A 21,699-nucleotide genomic window follows, 5' to 3' on the forward strand; every position below is an offset into this window, starting at 1 on the left:
TATCGACCTTTTTGGACCAGTGAAAACTGAGTCTATAGGTGGCAAGAGATATGGGATGGTTATCGTTGATGACTATAGCTGCCGGACATGGGTAAAGTTTCTAACTCGCAAGGATGAGTCTCATGCTGTGTTCTCTACCTTCATTGCTCAAGTGCAAAACGAGAAGACTTGTAGGATTGTGCGTGTCAGAAGTGACCATGGTGGAGAGTTTGAGAATGACAAGTTTGAGAGTCTGTTTGATTCCTATGGAATTGCACATGATTTCTCTTGTCCCAGAACTCCTCAACAAAATGGTGTTGTTGAGAGGAAGAACAGAACTCTTCAGGAGATGGCTAGAACCATGCTCCAAGAAACTGGCATGGCTAAGCATTTTTGGGCAGAGGCAGTAAATACAGCATGTTACATTCAGAACAGAATCTCTGTGAGACCAATTCTGAATAAGACTCCTTATGAATTGTGGAAGAACATAAAACCCAACATTTCTTATTTTCATCCTTTTGGCTGTGTTTGTTATCTTCTCAATACTAAGGATAGATTGCATAAATTTGATGCTAAGTCTTCTAAGTGTCTATTACTCGGTTACTCTGAGAGATCTAAAGGTTTTAGATTTTATAATACTGATGCTAAGACTATTGAAGAATCTATTCATGTTAGATTTGATGATAAGCTTGACTCTGACCAGTCAAAGCTAGTTGAAAAGTTTGCAGATTTAAGCATTAATGTTTCTGACAAAGGCAAAGCTCCAGAGGAAGCTGAGCCAGAGGAAGATGAACCAGAGGAAGAAGCTGGTCCCTCTAACTCACAAACTCTGAAGAAGAGCAGAATCACTGCAGCTCACCCTAAGGAATTGATTCTGGGCAACAAAGACGAACCAGTCAGAACCAGATCTGCCTTCAGACCCTCTGAAGAGACCTTGCTCAGTCTGAAAGGATTGGTGTCCTTAATTGAACCCAAGTCCATAGATGAAGCTCTTCAGGACAAGGATTGGATTCTGGCCATGGAAGAAGAATTGAATCAATTCTCCAAGAACGATGTTTGGAGCTTAGTGAAGAAGCCTGAGAGTATCCATGTTATTGGAACGAAATGGGTATTCAGAAACAAGCTGAATGAGAAAGGAGATGTAGTCAGAAACAAGGCAAGGCTAGTTGCTCAAGGCTACAGCCAGCAGGAAGGAATAGACTACACTGAAACATTTGCTCTAGTAGCAAGACTGGAGGCAATCAGACTGTTGATCTTTTTCTCAGTAAATCACAACATAGTTCTACATCAGATGGACGTGAAGAGTGCCTTCCTAAATGGTTATATTTCAGAGGAAGTCTATGTTCATCAACCCCCAGGTTTTGAAGATGAGAAGAAACCAGACCATGTGTTCAAATTGAAGAAATCACTCTACGGTCTGAAGCAAGCTCCCAGAGCATGGTATGAGAGACTTAGCTCATTCCTTCTGGAGAATGAGTTTGTAAGGGGTAAAGTAGATACAACTCTTTTTTGCAAGACTTATAAAGATGATATCTTAATTGTGCAAATTTATGTTGATGATATTATATTTGGTTCTGCTAATCAATCTCTATGCAAAGAATTTTCTGAGATGATGCAGGCTGAATTTGAGATGAGTATGATAGGAGAATTAAAGTACTTTCTGGGAATACAAGTTGATCAAACACCAGAAGGAACAAATATCCATCAGAGCAAGTACACTAAAGAACTTCTGAAGAAGTTCAATATGCTGGAATCTACAGTGGCCAAGACTCCAATGCATCCTACATGCATCCTGGAGAAAGACGATAAAAGTGGTAAAGTATGTCAGAAGCTCTATCGTGGCATGATAGGTTCACTTCTATACTTAACTGCATCTAGGCCAGACATACTATTTAGTGTTCATTTATGTGCTCGTTTCCAATCAGATCCAAGGGAAACCCACTTAACTGCTGTTAAGAGGATCCTAAGGTATCTAAAAGGCACCACTAACCTTGGCTTGATGTATAAGAAAACATCAGTGAAGGTATGAAAAACGGTAGAAAGGGGGGGTTTGAATAACGTTTTCAGTACAAAACTACCTCCTTAAAGATTTTAACAAATCTTTTCGAGAACTAAGTGCAAAAGATAGAGATAGAAAAGCACACAAGGATTTTATCCTGGTTCACTTGATAAATCACTCAAGCTACTCCAGTCCACCCGTTAAGGTGATTTCTTCCTTCTTAGAATGAAGGCAATCCACTAATCAGGTAAGAGTTACAACTGCACTTGAAACCTACAAGTGACTAACAATTACACTGACTTAGCTCACACTAAGATTCACTCTCTTAGTCTTCTCTAGGATCCGATCAACCTTGATCTCCTAAAGGAAAATCAAACAACTGTTTGAGGTTGGTGTTTACAAGGGTTTGCTTCTGAATAAGCTGAGTGTAAACTAAATAAATTACAGGATGAAAGAAAGCTTAGAATATTTTGAATATCTTGCGCGTGTGTTGCTTCTCGTATATTTCTTTTCCGCTTCTTTCAATCTTCAGCCTCTATATATACTCCAAGGATTAGGGTTGAGCGTTGCATGGGAAATGCTACCGTTGGAGGGCAGTTCTGGAAAATCCAGCTTCTGCTGTGGCTGAGAACGTTAGGTAGGTCGTCAGGAAGGTACACTTGCTTTTGTACTTGGATAGCGACTTGACCTTTTAACCTAGGAGACTTCTGATCAGGGGAATACTTCATATTGGAACTTGTGAAGCCGGTTGATCAGAGTCAGAGGGAAAGCACAAATCCTCTGACCATTGTATCTTCTGATTCTGAACTCAGAGGGAAGAACATGGCCTTCAGAGTTTCTTGCTTCTGGACTTCAGAGTTTCCACTATTCAGCTTCTGGATCTTCAGAGTCTTCTACACCATCAGAACATCTGAACCTTCAGTGTTTCTTGGCTATCAGAACTTCTGGATCTTCAGAGCTTCTAGCGACTGAGTCCTCATCAGAGTTTGTATAGCTTCAGATCTTCTGAAGCTTTTCCACTGTTCATACTGAACATGGTGAATGCGAAAGCGTTGCTTGGGTTACCCTTTATACACAGTGCTTCTGATTTGTGTGAGATTGAGTTGAGGTCAGAGCCTGTAACTAGCACACTCAGAAAAACACGTTAGAGTAACACAATTGTTCATATCAAAAGGTTAACTTGTAATCATCAAAACATGAGTTGTACTACTAGATCAAAACTTGATCTTACAATCTCCCCCTTTTTGATGATGACAAAACTAAGATTTTTGATGAACAATTCTTAGACAATAAACTGAATTCACTCAGAGTTTAGAGATATAGAATAAGACTTATCCTGATGTGAATAGTTTATCTTGCTCATTCTGAATTCAAGTCACTGCTTGATTCTGAGTTTAGCTCCCCCTGAATCTAACACTTGATGAAAACGTTAGTAAAATCTAGATTCTGAGCTAAAACATATAAGAGTTCAGAGTAAAAGGCTTATGACATAGATGAAAAACTAATAATCAGAGCGCATAAGTGATCAGAGTCATAGACAGGGTATCAGAGTCTTGGGTATCAGAGTCAACTTAGAATCACTTCAGAAGAAGTGAAATGTATTCCTTGTATTTGCCCAGTGACACATCTATGGTGATGAAGGTGGAACTCTTAAAATCTCCAAAAGAAAAATAAGTCACACTAACACATCTTACACATCAAAAACTTGGTTTACTCCCCCTTTTTGTCATAAGCAAAAAGCTTGGGGTGTGAAAAACTTAGCTTGAAGTACAAGGTACTCCCCCTTAGAGAAGGTCTAAGTTTAAGGAAAATGAAAATGATGTAAGAATCAGAGTTAGGCGAAAATAAATAGGAGAGTTAATGCAAGGGATGAACGTTTACCACCGGTCAAGTGAGTAAATAGAAGGGTCAGTTACCAAGAACTTAACCTCGAGAAACTGTAGGAGCATTAACTTTCAGAGAGAAAGTGAAGCCTATAAGAAAAGAAACGTTGGAGAGAAAGGTAAGCTTCACACCTCGAATAATTTTCAGTAAGAAAAAAATGGCATCATACAGAACGACATTAGAAGAGCTCAGAAGGAAGGCTTTTGAGGAAGATATGTTCCTCAATATTAGGCATCCCGATGGTACAAAGACCATACAAGAGCTGACGAAGACACTGCTGGAAGAAGATCTTGGTCCAGAGATGGAGAGAGATCTGAAGGAGTTCCTCTGCTTCGTGGAGGAGATTCAGGGGCTTTGCCAGCGGGAGCTGAATCTGCTGGAAGAGAAGGAGACTGTGGAAAAGAGACTTAAGACGACAGAAGATAGTCTAGAGAGAGAGGAGCTGAGCATCAGACTCGGCAACATAGAGTATACACTGGATCGTCTGGAGAAGGAAAGAGTGGAGCAGCGCCAAGAATGCAGAAGAATGAGGAAGGATCCTCCATTCTAGATATAGGGAATAATGTATGATGGAAAGAAGTATGATGTAAACATAGAACAATTATGAATAAACCAGGTTTTGCAAACATATGTGACACAAATATATATAGATATATGCATATAGAATCACAAACGAACAAATGAAAATAAGTAATTAAAAAGAATAAACAGAGTTTAACAAAAAGGAAAACAAAGTAAACGAAAGAAGAAAAAGAAGAGATCCTAAGACTAAGGTTTGTCAGTACGGCGCAGAAGTTCCATCATCATTTGCTTCATCTCAATCAGCATGGATTCATGAGTGTCAAGACGTTGTTCCATGATGTCGAGTCTGGATGAGCTTGTCTGAGTAGAGCTGGAAGGAACGTTCTGAGCAGCTTGAGGTTCTGGAATGGAAGCAGAAGCAGCAGGAGTAAACATAACTGGTGCAAGTCGCTCTGCCTCAGCCTCAGCTTCAAGACGCTCTGCCTCAAGTCTTGCTTGTTCAGCCTTAGCTGCTGCTTGACGTGCAGCTTCTTCGTCTTGTTCTTTCTTTCTCTGGGCTTCTTCAATGGCTTCAAGAAGCTTGTTTCTCTGTTCTAGTTCGTGAAGAGCCACCCTCCTAGCAAACCTTTGCTTTGCAGCCTCAATGCTCTGACTGCCCTCTGCATGCAGGAGCTGCAGCATAACGGGAAACTGAGCCACTAGCCAAGTGCTCAAATTGTTCCACTCATCAGCCACATTGTCAGCATTCTCACTGAGATCAGTCTGACCGTGCACATTGCGGAGCCTCAAGGAGGCTTCATGATTGAAAATATTGATGCACTCAGAGAGAGATGTGGGTTGAAGGTGAGTATAGGGAATGATGGAGAGGTTGGGTGCAGGAGAGGCTGGGTGATTGCTGCTATGAGCTTCAGAGGCACCTTGTGGAGAACCAATGTTAATTATGGGAGCATTGGGTTCAGAGGTTCCACGGTGAGGGTCTGAAGTTTCAACCAGAGGGTGAGGTGATCTAACCGAGGATTGGTTAGACACTGATTGTTCAGGTTCAGGGTCTGGTTGAATTGGCTCTTGTTGGTCAGGGAAAGGGTGAGCTTGTTGGACTAAGGGGTCTGCCTCTTGGATAGGATTGGCCAAGATAGGTTCATCTGGGTCAACTAGACGTTCAGGTCTAGGGCCAGGATATTGCCTAGGGCTTGGACATGTAAGGTAATATTCTTCCAAGGCAGATACCTTCTCTTTCCTAACCTCCATGAATTTTCTAATTGATTCAGAAGTGTTGGAGGGAGGAGAGTCAATCACATTGATGGGGAAGGATACAGGTGTGAAGGCTGATGAAGAGTCTGTATCCGTGGGTCTGACAGCAGGACGTGCTGATGCTCTGGGAGCAGAGTGATCAGACGTTCTGGGTTGTGGTTCTGTTTGGTTGGGCTCGGTTTGGTCATGGATGATGGGTTCAGAAGGTAATGGGTCGACTGGAATGGTAAGGAGAGAGGTTGGATCTTCTGACCTAGAGGGTTGGTTCTGAAGCAAATTCCAGAGAGGTGCTTCAGTAGGAGAAGGTTGAAAGAAGGAAGATCTTGGGGAATGTGGTGGAGAGGTGGTTTGTGCGGCTGGTTGGGTTTCAGGAATAGGAGTGAGGGGATTTGAAGAGTGTTGGAGTAAGGCAGAAATCGGGAGTGCATCAAATAAATTCAAATCATCATCAGAGGTAAGTGCAGGCTTACTTGTATGTGCTGATGATCGAGTCACTCTGGCAGGAGCTTCAGTCCTTCTGACCTCTGCAGCAGCTGGTTCCACCCGAGTAGGCTTCACCACAATTCTGACTTTCTTCTGCTTCTTCTTTGGAGGACCATCCTCACTATCATCACCATCATCATCAGCAGGCTTGCTCTTCGGTTTCTTGACCAGAGGGACATCAGATTCCTCTGAGGAATCTTCCAGAACCATCTTCCTCTTGGTTTTCTTCTTTGGAGGAGAAGAATACTCTGGAGCTGGTGGAAGTCTGCTGACAAAATCATCAAGGTCAATCTCGAATCCTTGAGCCATGAGGTCTTCAACATAGCATCTGATGGCTTCAGGATGGTCTGCTTGAGTCCACAGAGGGTAGTTATTCAGAGGCATTCTTCTTCCTCTGATCTCAGAAGATGTGTCTTCATGAGCAGGAGCAATCTTCTTCTGGATTAAGCCCATCTTCTTCAAAGAGTTGGCAGTGAAGACGTCACTGACAATTGTGCTCAAGTCCTCTGTGCAACCAGCATTGATCAAATCTTGCACCAAGTTGCTTTCAATGAGAAAGTCTGAGAGCAGCCTCCCAAAAGGGATATATTTGATGGCTGACTTGATGGAGGCGGTGGTGCGAGACTTCCGGATGCATTCCTTCAAATAGGAGAACAGGAAGTAGGGAAGGCAGATCTTCTCCTTGTCTTGAATGAAGAACAGCATCGCCTTCTGGTTGAAGTTGATGTAGTCTGGAGAACTTCCCTTTGGTCGCTGATTGATGCAGTTGAGCAGGATCTTGTGCCAGATCCTGAGTTTGGGATGAAGGTCCATCACCTTGTAGCTCGTCTTGCCCGGTTTGAAAGTGGTGTACAGGGCCTTGTTGACTATGTCCTTGGTTCTGGGTTTCAGCTTCGATTCCGTTAGTGAGAACCGATACCCATGAGCAGTTTCTGCACCAAGCAGATTCACGAATGACTTCTCCGTGATGATGATCTTCCTACCCAGTATGTAGGAGACTACCTGAGTGTCATCACAATCAGCGTGCTTCCAGAATTCCTTTACTAGCTTCTCATACACCGGTCCTCGAAGTCGATTGAAGTAGTTTCCCCAACCTTGAGCTTGGACTTCAGGACGAAGATCAAACCCATTAGCAGCCAAGTTGTCGAGGTTGAATCTCCATTCTGCCAGGACTTGGAGTTCCTCAGGAGGAAATACACAGTGAACGGCACAGCCCCGTTCTGCAATAGGAACAACCTGCTCTTGAGCTTGAGCTTGTTCTTGTGCTAGGTTCTCAGAGCCTTGTTGACCCGTTGCCAAACCGACTACCATGTGAGGGAACTGAGGTGCATCTGCAGTAGATCTTCTGGTTTGTCTCACCATTTTGAAGAGGTTGAGGGTTTGAGGTAGAAGATGAAGTTTGAAGGATGAGGAGTGATCGAGAGAGAAATCACGAAGGAGGCGGTTTTGAAAAACAGAGAGTGCGAGAGTGAAAACCGGAAGTGAGAGAGAACGTGTGTGTATAGTGGGTTTTATCAAATAACCGTTGTTGATTCAAAAAGCACTTTAAGATCAACGGTTGAAAATTAAAGATAGATAGTAACAGTAAAATACACAATCACACACAGGAGATAAGCATATCTACACGCAATCATAACAGACTGTCACACGGGCACAAGGAACTATGCATCAGAAATTCTGACGCACGTGTTGTTGTCTCAGCTTCAGAGTCAGTACCAGTGGGCATACACACTCTGATTGAGTTACCTTCTGGACTAGACATCTTCTGATCAAGAAGTATCATAGTCAGAGGTTCTGATCCATCTTCACTCTGGACAAAAGTCCATGCTTAGATTTTTCAGAATAAAATTAAATCTATCTTCAGCTAAGGGCTTTGTAAAGATATCTGCCCATTGATGGTCAGTATCAACAAACTTCAGAAGAAGTACGCCCTTCTGTACATAATCTCTAATAAAATGATACTTTACCTCAATGTGCTTTGCCCTTGAATGCAAGATAGGATTCTTACTCAATGAAATTGCAGCAGTGTTATCACAATAGATTGGGATATTGCTCTCAAGGATCTGATAATCCTCCAGCTGATGTTTCATCCAGAGCATCTGAGTGCTGCATATTGCTGCTGAGATATATTCTGCCTCTGCAGTTGATAGTGCAATGGTTGATTGCCTCTTGCTTGCCCATGAGACTAGATTGCTTCCCAGAAATTGACAATTTCCAGAAGTACTTTTTCTCTCTGTTCTATCTCCAGCATAATCAGCATCACAATAACCTGAAAGCTTATACTCTGATGTTTTCTTATACATCAAGCCAAGGTTAGTGGTGCCTTTCAGATACCTTAGGATCCTCTTAACAGCAGTTAAGTGAGTTTCCCTTGGATCTGATTGGAAACGAGCACATAAATGAACACTAAATAATATGTCTGGCCTAGATGCAGTTAAGTATAGAAGTGAACCTATCATGCCACGATAGAGCTTCTGACATACTTTACCACTTATATCTTCTTTTTCCAGAATGCATGTTGGATGCATTGGAGTCTTGGCCACTGTAGATTCCAGCATATTGAACTTCTTCAGAAGTTCTTTAGTGTACTTGCTCTGATGGATATATGTTCCTTCTGGTGTTTGATTAACTTGTATTCCCAGAAAGTACTTTAATTCTCCCATCATACTCATCTCAAATTCAGCCTGCATCATCTCAGAAAATTCTTTGCATAGAGATTGATTAGCAGAACCAAATATAATATCATCAACATAAATTTGCACAATTAAGATATCATCTTTATAAGTCTTGCAAAAGAGAGTTGTATCTACTTTACCCCTTACAAACTCATTCTCCAGAAGGAATGAGCTAAGTCTCTCATACCATGCTCTGGGAGCTTGCTTCAGACCGTAGAGTGATTTCTTCAATTTGAACACATGGTCTGGTTTCTTTTCATCTTCAAAACCTGGGGGTTGATGAACATAGACTTCCTCTGAGATATAACCATTTAGGAAGGCACTCTTTACGTCCATCTGATGTAGAATTATGTTGTGATTTACTGAGAAAGAGATCAATAGTCTGATTGCCTCCAGTCTAGCTACTGGAGCAAATGTTTCAGTGTAGTCTATTCCTTCCTGCTGGCTGTAGCCTTGAGCAACTAGCCTTGCCTTGTTTCTGACTACATCTCCTTTCTCATTTAGCTTGTTTCTGAATACCCATTTCGTTCCAATAACATGGACATTCTCAGGCTTCTTCACTAAGCTCCAAACATCGTTCTTGGAGAATTGATTCAATTCTTCTTCCATGGCCAGAATCCAATTCTTGTCCTGAAGAGCTTCATCTATGGACTTGGGTTCAATTAAGGACACCAATCCTTTCAGACTCAGTAAGGTCTCTTCAGAGGGTCTGAAGGCAGATCTGGTTCTGACTGGTTCATCTTTGTTGCCCAGAATCAATTCCTTAGGATGAGCTGCAGTGATTCTGCTCTTCTTCAGAGTTTGTGAGTTAGAGGGACCAGCTTCTTCCTCTGGTTCATCTTCCTCTGGCTCAACTTCCTCTGGAGCTTTGCCTTTGTCAGAAACATTAATGCTTAAATCTGCAAACTTTTCAACTAGCTTTGACTGGTCAGAGTCAAGCTTATCATCAAATCTAACATGAATAGATTCTTCAATAGTCTTAGCATCAGTATTATAAAATCTAAAACCTTTAGATCTATCAGAATAACCAAGTAATAGACACTTAGAAGACTTAGCATCAAATTTATGCAATCTATCCTTAGTATTGAGAACATAACAAACACAGCCAAAAGGATGAAAATAAGAAATGTTGGGTTTTATGTTCTTCCACAATTCATAAGGAGTCTTATTCAGAATTGGTCTCACAGAGATTCTATTCTGAATGTAACATGCTGTATTTACTGCCTCTGCCCAAAAGTGCTTAGCCATGCCAGTTTCTTGGAGCATGGTTCTAGCCATCTCCTGAAGAGTTCTGTTCTTCCTCTCAACAACACCATTTTGTTGAGGAGTTCTGGGACAAGAGAAATCATGTGCAATTCCATAGGAATCAAACAGACTCTCAAACTTGTCATTCTCAAACTCTCCACCATGGTCACTTCTGACACGCACAATTCTACAAGCCTTCTCGTTTTGCACTTGAGCAATGAAGGTAGAGAACACAGCATGAGACTCATCCTTGCGGGTTAGAAACTTTACCCATGTCCAGCGGCTATAGTCATCAACGATAACCATCCCATATCTCTTGCCACCTATAGACTTAGTTTTCACTGGTCCAAACAGGTCGATATGAAGAAGTTCTAACGGCCTTGAGGTTGAGACAACATTCTTTGCCTTGAAGGGGACTTTTGTGAATTTGCCTTTCTGACATGCTTCACAAAGAGCGTCTGAAGCGAACTTCAGATTGGGTAAGCCCCTGACAAGGTTTAGCTTGCTCAGCTGAGAAATCTTTCTCATACTGGCATGCCCTAACCGTCTATGCCATACCCACTGCTCTTCATTAACAGACAGAAGGCACTTCACATTCTGAGCCTCCAACTCAGATAATCTGATCTTATAAATGTTGTTCTTCCTCTTGCTGTTAAACAGAACAGAGCCATCGATCTGACTTACAGCCCGGCAGGACTTTTGATTGAATATAACATCATAACCCTTGTCAGCTAATTGACTTATAGACAATAAGTTATGTGTTAAGCCGTCTACCAATAAAACATTATCAATGCATGGACTACTATCTACACAAATAGTACCAGTACCAATAATTTTACCCTTTTCATTTCCTCCGAAGCCAACTTCGCCTCCAGGCTTAAGTTTCAGCTCTCGGAACATACGCTTTTCTCCCGTCATGTGACGCGAGCATCCACTGTCCAGATACCATGATTGGTGTTTCAGTGGAGCTATCAAGGATATCTGCAACATAGATAATCTTGTCCTTAGGTACCCACTTTCTGGGTCCTCTTTTGTTAGTTACCCCAGAGGTTCTGATCACCTTGGGTGTCTCAACATAATATTTTAAAGGAATATTTGCATGATATTTAGTCATAGAGAAAGATCCCTTTTTAAGAGGGTTTTTTGCAACTTTAGCAGGTACAGGATCAGGCAATATGGTACCAGAGGGAACAAAGCATTCATACAAGGATTTAGCTTTAGACACAGAAGGCTCATTTCTAATTGGTTTAGAATAGCCAATGCCATGCATTCCATTTCTGCTTACACCATAGATCATTGAAGCCATTAAGCTTCTATCTACGCTTTTAGCAAGGAATCTTTGAAAAGATTTTTCATACTTAGATTCATGCTTACTATCAGAGGCATCGCAGGCAATAACTTCTTCTAACTTAGCAATTTGATTCTTAAGCACAGAGTTAGAATTAACTAAAGCATGGTTATCATTTTTCAAATCAGATATGATTTTCTCATGTTCAGAAGGAGTTTTAGAAACAGCAGATAAGTTCTTTTTCAGCTTTTTATGCTTAGACAACAAGGAGTTATACTTATCCATGATATCAGACAAAGCATGTTTCAGTTCAGAGGTAGAGAAGGAAGCAAATACCTCATTTTCATCGTCTGAGTTAGGATCTCCTTCTGATTCTGAGTCAGAGTCAACAGCTTCCTTTGACTCTGCTTCCTTGTCTTTGACAATTGCCATGAGTCCTTGGACTTCACCATCAGAGTCAACATCCTCTGACTCTGATTCATCAAATGTCACCATCAGACTCTTCTTGGTCTTGAAGTGCTTCTTTGGCTTCTTGTCCTTCTTCAATTTTGGACAGTCACTTTTGTAGTGCCCTGATTCTTTGCACTCAAAGCAAGTGACTTCCTTGATTGATGACTTCTTCTGACCTGAGGATTCAGACTTTCCTCTTGCCTTTCCAGAGCCTTTGAACTTGCTCTGCCTGTGCTTCCAGATGCGGTTGAGTCTCGTGGAGATCAGAGTCAGCTCATCTTCATCAGAATCTTCTGATGCCTCTTCAGATTCTTCTTCTTCAGCTTGAAGAGCCTTTGACTTCTCAACCTTAGCCTTTTCAGATTTGGATTTCAAGGCTATGGACTTTTTCCTGAGATCTTGCATCTCTGAGCGCTTCAGCTCATGGCATTTCAAAATGCTAATGAGCTCTTCTAAACTCATATTCTCAACGTCTCTCGTGAGCTCTATTGAAGTCACCAAAGGCATCCAACTTTCAGGAAGACACCTGATGACCCTTATGACATGATCTTTTGTTGTGTAGCTCTTGTTGAGAGGACGTATGCCAGCTACAAGCAGTTGAAATCTGGAGAACATTTCTTCAATGGACTCATTTGGCTCCATGATGAAGGATTCATACTTTTGGATCAAAGACAATGCCTTTGATTCTTTGACTTTCTTGTTTCCTTCATGAGACATCTTCAGAGAATCAAAAATGCCTTTAGCAAACTCACGATCTGTAATCTTCTGGTACTCCTCATAGGAGATAGCACTTAGAAGAATTGCTCTTGCTTTGTGATGTTGTGAGTACAGCTTCTTTTGATCTGCAGTCATCTCTGACCTTGGGATCTTCTTGCCATCTGCATCAACTGGACGCTCATAGCCATCCACAATAATATCCCAGAGATCTGCATCGAAACCCAGAAAGAAACTTTCCAGTCTATCTTTCCAATATTCGAACCTTTGACCATCGAACATAGGAGGCTTTGCGTTGTAACCATCTCTTTGAGTTTCACTGGTGGTGGCAGCCATTGTTTTTCACACCGGCCCGGATCACTGAACACTGTTAGGTGTGGTAATCAGAACTTGCGCTCTGATACCAATTGAAGGTATGAAAAACGGTAGAAAGGGGGGGTTTGAATAACGTTTTCAGTACAAAACTACCTCCTTAAAGATTTTAACAAATCTTTTCGAGAACTAAGTGCAAAAGATAGAGATAGAAAAGCACACAAGGATTTTATCCTGGTTCACTTGATAAATCACTCAAGCTACTCCAGTCCACCCGTTAAGGTGATTTCTTCCTTCTTAGAATGAAGGCAATCCACTAATCAGGTAAGAGTTACAACTGCACTTGAAACCTACAAGTGACTAACAATTACACTGACTTAGCTCACACTAAGATTCACTCTCTTAGTCTAGAATGGAGGTTCTCTCCTCATTCTTCTGCACTCCTGGCGCTGCTCTGACCTATCCTTCTCCAGACGCTCCAGTGCATGCTGGATGTTGTTGAGCCTGTTCTTTAGCTCATCCCTCTCCAGAATCTCTTCTGCAGTCTTGAGCTTCTCTTCCAAACTTTCTTTTTCTTCCAGCAGCTTGAGTTCAAGCCGGCTGAGTTCTTGCACCTCCTCAACGAAGGCAAGAAATTCCCTCAGGTCTCTCTCCAACTCTGGACGCAGGTCCTCCTCCAGCAGTGTCCGTGTTAGCTCCGAGATGGTCGCTGTACCCTCTGGATGCCTGATGTTAAGGAACAAGTCCTCCTCGAAGGCCTTCTTCCTCAGCTCTTCTAGTGCTGCGATGTATGATGCCATTTTTTTCCTTACTGAAAATTGTTCGAGGTGTGAAGCTTACCTTTCTCTCCAACGCTTTATATAGGCTTCACTTTCTCTCTGAAAGTTAATGCTCCTACGGTTTCTCGAGGTTAAGTTCTTGGTAACTGACCCTTCTCTTTACTCACTTGACCGGTGGTAAACGTTCTTCTCTTGCATTAACTCTTCTATTTATTTCGCCTAACTCTGATTCTTGCATAATTTTCATTTTCTTTAAACTTAGACCTTCTCAAAGGGGGAGTACCTTGTACTTCAAGCTAAGTTTTTCACACCCCAAGCTTTTTGCTTATGACAAAAAGGGGGAGTAAACCCAGTTTTTGATGTGTAAGATGTGTTAGTGTGATTTATTTTTCTTTTGGAGAATTTAAGAGTTCCACCTTCATGACCATAGATGTGTCACTGGGCAAATACAAGGAATACATTTCACTTCTTCTGAAGTGATTCTAAGTTGACTCTGATACCCAAGACTCTGATACCTTGTCCGTGACTCTGATTACTTATGCGCTCTGATTATTCGATTTTCATCTATGTCATAAGTTTTTCACTCTGAACTCTTATATCATTTAGCTCAGAATCTAGACTTTACTAACGTTTTCATCAAGTATTAGATTCAGGGGGAGCTAAGCTCAGAATCAAGCAGTGACTTGAATTCAGAATGAGCAAGATAAACTATTCACATCAGGATAAGTCTTATTCTATATCTCTAAACTCTGAGTGAATTCAGTTTAATGTTTAAGAATTGTTCATCAAAAATCTTAGTTTTGTCATCATCAAAAAGGGGGAGATTGTAAGATCAAGTTTTGATCTAGTAGTACAACTCTATGTTTTGATGATTACAAGTTAACCTTTTGATATGAACAATTGTGGTACTCTAACGTGTTTTTCTGAGTGTGCTATTTACAGGCTCTGACCTCAACTCAATCTCACACAAATCAGAAGCACTGTGTATAAAGAGTGACCCAAGCAACGCTTTCGCATTCACCATGTTCAGTATGAACAGTGGAAAAGCTTCAGAAGTTCTGAAGCTATACAAACTCTGATGAGGACTCAGTCACTAGAAGCTCTGAAGATCCAGAAAGTCTGATAACCAAGAAACACTGAAGGCTCAGATATTCTGATGGTGTAGAAGACTCTGAAGATCCAGAAGCTGATTAGTGAAGTTCTGATGTCCAGAAGCAAGATACTCTAAAGACCATGTTCTTCCCTCTGAGTTCAGAATCAGAAGAAACAATGGTCAGAGGATCTGGGCTTTCCCTCTGACTCTGATCAACCGGCTTCACAAGTTCCAATATGAAGCATTCCCCTGATCAGAAGTCTCCTAGGTTTAAAGGTCGCGTCGCTATCCAAGTACAAAAGCAACTGTACCTTCCTGACGACCTACCTAACGTTCTCAGCCACAGCAGAAGCTGGATTTTCCAGAACTGCCCTCCAACGGTAGCATTTCCCATGCATCGCTCAACCCTAATCCTTGGAGTATATAAAGAGGCTGAAGACTGAAAGAAACGGCTAGAAGCATTCACATACGCAAGACATATTCAAAATCTTCTAAGTTTTCTTTCATCTGAAATTCATTGAGTTTACTATTAGCTTTTTAGAAGCAAATCTCTTGTAAACAATTCTTTGATAAACAGTTTGTTTAGTTCCTTTAGGAGATCAAGGTTGATCGGATCCTAGAGAAGACTAAGAGAGTGAATCTTAGTGTGAGCTAAGTCAGTGTAATTGTTAGTCACTTGTAGGTTTCAAGTGCAGTTGTAACTCTTACCTGATTAGTGGATTGCCTTCATTCTAAGAAGGAAGAAATCACCTTAACGGGTGGACTAGAGTAGCTTGAGTGATTTATCAAGTGAACCAGGATAAAATCCTTGTGTGCTTTTCTATCTCTTATCTTTAGCACTTAAGTTCTCGAAAGATTTGTCAAAATCTTTAAGGTGGAAGTTTTATACTGAAAACGTTATTCAAACCCCCCCTTTCTACCGTTTTTCATACCTTCACCTGGATGAGGACATTATCTTGGTCGTCTTCGATGGTTGTGTGAACGTCACTCTGTATTTTCGGAATACAAGTGTTCCTTGGAATGAATACAGCCATGTCACCAGTAGAAGTTTCCACACCAAGTGAATGGGGAGTGACATCCAACAACAAAATATCTTCAAGATTCTCACAATGACTTAAGATAGCAGCCTGGACAGCAGCACCATAAGCAATAGCCTCATCGGGGTTGATACTCTTGCAGAGGTCCTTTCCATTAAAAAAATCCTGCAACATTGACTGCACCTTGGGGATCCTTGTAGACCCACCAACAAGAACAACATCATGAATACTGCTCTTGTCCATCTCAGCATCCCTCAAACACTTATGAACTGGCTCCATGCACTTCATGAATAGGTCCATGTTGAGCTCTTCAAACGTGTCACGAGTGATTGTGGTATAGAAGTCAAGACCTTCATACAATGAGTCAATCTCAATAGTAGTATGTGTAGTGGATGAGAGACTCCTTTTTGCCCTTTCACATGCGGTCCTCGACCTCCTTAAAGCCCTCGGGTTCCCACTAATATCCTTCTCGTGCTTCCTCTTGAACTCCTCAACAAAATGGTTAACCATCCTGTTATCAAAGTCCTCACCTCCAAGATGGGTGTCTCCAGCCACTGCCTTAACTTCGAAGACACCCATTGAAGGTATGAAAAACGGTAGAAAGGGGGGGTTTGAATAACGTTTTTAGTACAAAACTTCCACCTTAAAGATTTTGACAAATCTTTTGAGAACTTAAGTGCTAAAGATAAGAGATAGAGAAGCACACAAGGATTTTATCCTGGTTCACTTGATAAATCACTCAAGCTACTCCAGTCCACCCGTTAAGGTGATTTCTTCCTTCTTAGAATGAAGGCAATCCACTAATCAGGTAAGAGTTACAACTGCACTTGAAACCTACAAGTGACTAACAATTACACTGACTTAGCTCACACTAAGATTCACTCTCTTAGTCTTCTCTAGGATCCGATCAACCTTGATCTCCTAAAGGAACTAAACAAACTGTTTATCAAAGGATTGTTTACAAGAGATTTGCTTCTAAAAAGCTAATAGTAAACTCAATGAATTTCAGATGAAAGAAAGCTTAGAATATTTTGAATATATCTTGTGCATATATCTTGCTTCTAGCCGCTTCTTTCAATCTTCAGCCTCTATATATACTCCAAGGATTAGGGTTGAGCAATGCATGGGAAATGCTACCGTTGGAGGGCAGTTCTGGAAAATCCAGCTTCTGCTGTGGCTGAGAACGTTAGGTAGGTCGTCAGGAAGGTACACTTGCTTTTGTACTTGGATAGCGACTTGACCTTTTAACCTAGGAGACTTCTGATCAGGGGAATACTTCATATTGGAACTTGTGAAGCCGGTTGATCAGAGTCAGAGGGAAAGCACAGATCCTCTGACCATTGTATCTTCTGATTCTGAACTCAGAGGGAAGAACATGACCTTCAGAGTTTCTTGCTTTTGGACTTCAGAGTTTCCACTATTCAGCTTCTGGATCTTCAGAGTCTTCTACACCATCAGAACATCTGAACCTTCAGTGTTTCTTGGTTATCAGAACTTCTGGATCTTCAGAGCTTCTAGTGACTGAGTCCACATCAGAGTTTGTATAGCTTCAGAACTTCTGAAGCTTTTCCACTGTTCATACTGAACATGGTGAATGCGAAAGCGTTGCTTGGGTCACTCTTTATACACAGTGCTTCTGATTTGTGTGAGATTGAGTTGAGGTCAGAGCCTGTAAATAGCACACTCAGAAAAACACGTTAGAGTACCACAATTGTTCATATCAAAAGGTTAACTTGTAATCATCAAAACATAGAGTTGTACTACTAGATCAAAACTTGATCTTACAATCTCCCCCTTTTTGATGATGACAAAACTAAGATTTTTGATGAACAATTCTTAAACATTAAACTGAATTCACTCAGAGTTTAGAGATATAGAATAAGACTTATCCTGATGTGAATAGTTTATCTTGCTCATTCTGAATTCAAGTCACTGCTTGATTCTGAACTTAGCTCCCCCTGAATCTAATACTTGATGAAAACGTCAGTAAAGTCTAGATTCTGAGCTAAATGATATAAGAGTTCAGAGTGAAAAACTTATGACATAGATGAAAAACGAATAATCAGAGCGCATAAGTAATCAGAGTCACGGACAAGGTATCAGAGTCTTGGGTATCAGAGTCAACTTAGAATCACTTCAGAAGAAGTGAAATGTATTCCTTGTATTTGCCCAGTGACACATCTATGGTCATGAAGGTGGAACTCTTAAAATCTCCAAAAGAAAAATAAATCACACTAACACATCTTACACATCAAAAACTGGGTTTACTCCTCCTTTTTGTCATAAGCAAAAAGCTTGGGGTGTGAAAAACTTAGCTTGAAGTACAAGGTACTCCCCCTTAGAGAAGGTCTAAGTTTAAAGAAAAGAAAAACGATGCAAGAATCAGAGTTAGGCGAAATAAATAGAGGAGTTAATGCAAGAGAAGAAAGTTTACCACCGGTCAAGTGAGTAAAGAGAAGGGTCAGTTACCAAGAACTTAACCTCGAGAAACCGTAGGAGCATTAACTTTCAGAGAGAAAGTGAAGCCTATATAAAGCGTTGGAGAGAAAGGTAAGCTTCACACCTCGAACAATTTTCAGTAAAAAGGAATGGCATCATACAACGTAGCACTAGAAGAGCTGAGGAAGAAGGCCTTTGAAGAGGACTTGTTCCTGAACATCAGGCATCCAGAGGGTACAACGACCATCTCGGAGCTAACACGGACACTGCTGGAAGAGGACCTGCGTCCAGAGTTGGAGAGAGACCTGAAGGAATTTCTTGCCTTCGTGGAGGAGGTGCAAGAACTCAGCCGGCTTGAACTCAAGCTGCTGGAAGAAAAAGAGATCTTGGAAGAGAAGCTCAAGACTTCAGAAGAGAGTCTGGAGAGGGATGAGCTAAAGGTCAGCCTTAACAACATCCAGCATGGACTGGAGCGTCTGGAGAAAGATAGGTCAGAGCAGCGCCAGGAGTGCAGAAGAATGAAGAGAGATCCTCCATTCTAGACTTTTTAGAGAAGTAATGTATGATGTAAACAAAAAAAGATTATGAATAAAACGAGTTTAGCAACCATATGTGACACAAGTATATAGATATGCATATATAATCACAAACGAACAAATTAAAAAAAAAAAAAGAAACAGAGTTTAACAAAAGGAAAACAAAGTTAACGAAAAAGAAGAAAAAAAAGAAGAGATCCTAAAACTAAGGTTTGTCAGTGCGTCACAGAAGTTCCATCATCATGTGCTTCATCTCAATCAGCATGGATTCATGAGTGTCAAGACGCTGTTCCATGATGTCGAGTCTGGATGAGCTTGTCTGAGTAGAACTGGAAGGAACATTCTGAGCAGCTTGAGGATCTGGAATGGAAGCAGAAGCAGCAGGAGTAAACACAACTGGTGCAAGTGCTTGGCATCTAAGAGCTTCAGCCTCAGCTTCAAGTCGCTCTGCCTCAAGTCTGGCTTGTTCAGCTTGAGCTGCTGCAAGAAGTGCAGCTTCTTCTGCTTGTTCTTTCTTTCTCTTGGCTTCTTCAATAGCTTCAAGAAGCTTATTTCTCTGTTCTAGTTCATGAAGAGCCACCCTTCTAGCAAACCTTTGCTTGGCAGCCTCAATGCTCTGACTTCCCTCTGCATGCAGGAGCTGCATCATAATTGGAACTTGAGCCACTAGCTAAGTGCTCAGATTGTTCCACTCATCAGCCACACTTTCAGCATTCTCACTGAGGTCAGTCTGACCGTGCACATTGCGGAGCCTCAAGGAGGCTTCATGATAGAAAATATTGATGCACTCAGAGAGAGATGTGGGTTGAAGGTGAGTATAGGGAATTATGGAGAGGTTGGTTTCAGGAGAGGCTGGGTGATTGCTGCTATGAGCTTCAGAGGCACCTTGTGGAGAACCAATGTTAATCATGGGAGCATTGGGTTCAGAGGTTCCAAGGTGAGGGTCTGAAGTTTCAACCAGAGGATGAGGTGATCTAACCGAGGATTGGTTAGACACTGAATGTTCGGGTTCAGGTTCTGGTTGAATAGGCTCTTGTTGGTCAGGGACAGGGTGAGCTTGTTGAACCAAGGGGTCTGCCTCTTGTAAAGGATTAGCCAAGATAGGTTCATCTGGGTCTACTAGACGTTCAGGTCTAGGGCCAGGATATCTCCTAGGGCTTGGACAAGTTAGGTAATATTCTTCCAAGGTAGACACCTTTTCTTTTCTAACCTCCATGAATTTTCTAATGGATTCAGAGTTATTGGAGGGAGAAGAATCAGCAACATTGGTTGGGAAGGATACAGGTGTAAAGGCTGTTGAAGAGTCTGTATCCGTGGTTTTGGCAGCAGGACGTTCTGATGTTCTGGGAACAGAGTGATCAGACGTTCTAGGTTGTGGTTCTGTTTGATTTGGCTCGGGTTGGTCATGGATGATGGGTTCAGAAGATAATGGGTCGTACGGAATGGTGAGGAGAGAGGTTGGTTCTTCTGACCTAGAGGGTTGATTCTGAAGCAAATTCCAGAGAGGTGCTTCAGTAGGAGAAGGTTGAAAGAAGGAAGATCTTGGGGAATGTGGTGGAGTGGTGGTTTGTGCGGCTGGCTGGGATTCAGGAATAGGAGTGAGGGGATTGGAGGAGTGTTTGAGCATAGCAGAAATAGGGAGTGCATCAAATAAATTCAAATCATCATCAGAAGCAAGTGCAGGCTTACTTGAATGTGCTGATGATCGAGTCACTCTGGCAGGAGGTTCAGTCCTTCTGACCATTTCAGCAGCTGGTTCCACCCGAGTAGGCTTCACCACGATTCTGACTTTCTTCTTCTTCTTCTTTGGAGGACCATCCTCACTATCATTATCATCACCATCATCAGGCTTTCTCTTCGTCTTCTTGACCAGAGGGACATCAGATTCCTCTGAGGATTCTTCCAGAACCATCTTCCTCTGAGCTTTCTTCTTGGGAGGAGAAGGAAACTCTGGAGCTGGCGGTAGTCTGCTGACGAAATCATCAAGGTCTATTTCGAATCCTTGAGCCCTGAGGTCTTCAACATAGCATCTGATGGCGTCAGGATGGTCTGCTTGAGTCCACAGAGGGTAGTCATTCAGAGGCATTCTTCTTCCTCTGATCTCAGAAGATGTGTCTTCATGAGCAGGAGCAATCTTCTTCTGGACCAAACCCATCTTCTTCAGAGAGTTTGCAGTGAAGACATCACTGACAATTGTGCTCAAATCCTCTGTGCAACCAGCATTGATCAGATCTTGCACCAGGTTGCTTTCAATGAGAAAGTCTGAGAGCAGCCTCCCAAAAGGGATATATTTGATTGCAGACTTGATGGAGGCGGTGGTGCGAGACTTCCGGATGCATTCCTTCAAGTAGGAGAACAGGAAGAAGGGAAGGCAGATCTTCTCCTGATCTTGGATGAAGAACAACATCACCTTCTGGTTGAAGTTGATGTAGTCTGGAGAACTGTCCTTCGGTCTCTGGTTTATGCAGTTGAGCAGGATCTTGTGCCAGATCCTGAGTTTGGGATGAAGATCCATCACCTTATAACTCGTCTTGCCCGGTTTGAAGGTGGTGTACAGGGCCTGGTTGACTTTGTCTTTGGTGCTGGGTTTCAGCTTCGATTCCGTCAGTTGGAAACGATACCCATAAGCAGTATCTGCACCCAGCAAGTTCACGAAGGACTTCTCCGTGATGATGATCTTTCTGCCAAGAATGTAAGAGACCACCTGAGTATCATCGCAGTCGGCGTGCTTCCAGAATTCCTTTACCAGTTTCTCATACACCGGTCCTCGAAGTCGGTTGAAGTAGTTTCCCCAACCTTGAGCTTGGACTTCAGGACGAAGATCATACCCATTTGCAGCCAGATTGTCGAGGTCGAATCTCCATTCTGCCAGGACTTGAAGTTCCTCAGGAGCAAATACGCAGTGAACGGCACAGCCCCGTTCTGCAATTGGAACAATCTTCTCTTGAGCTTGAACTTGTTCTTGTGCCGGGTTTTCAGAGCCCCTTTGACCCGTTGCTAGACCAACTACCAT

General features: G+C 42.0%; 1 protein-coding gene across 1 annotated transcript; it reads right to left on the bottom strand.

Annotated features, from left to right (window-relative positions):
- Nucleotides 1-15,499: 15,499 nt before the first annotated feature.
- LOC130728872 (heat shock cognate 70 kDa protein-like) lies at nucleotides 15,500-16,292 on the bottom strand. Its single transcript, XM_057580458.1, has one exon. The coding sequence runs from the start codon at nucleotides 16,288-16,290 to the stop codon at nucleotides 15,601-15,603; it is 690 nt and encodes a 229-aa protein (XP_057436441.1). The 5' UTR covers nucleotides 16,291-16,292; the 3' UTR covers nucleotides 15,500-15,600.
- Nucleotides 16,293-21,699: the final 5,407 nt, after the last annotated feature.

The sequence above is a fragment of the Lotus japonicus genome, chromosome 1 (assembly GCF_012489685.1).
Source record: "Lotus japonicus ecotype B-129 chromosome 1, LjGifu_v1.2".
Classification (NCBI taxonomy): Eukaryota; Viridiplantae; Streptophyta; class Magnoliopsida; order Fabales; family Fabaceae; genus Lotus; species Lotus japonicus.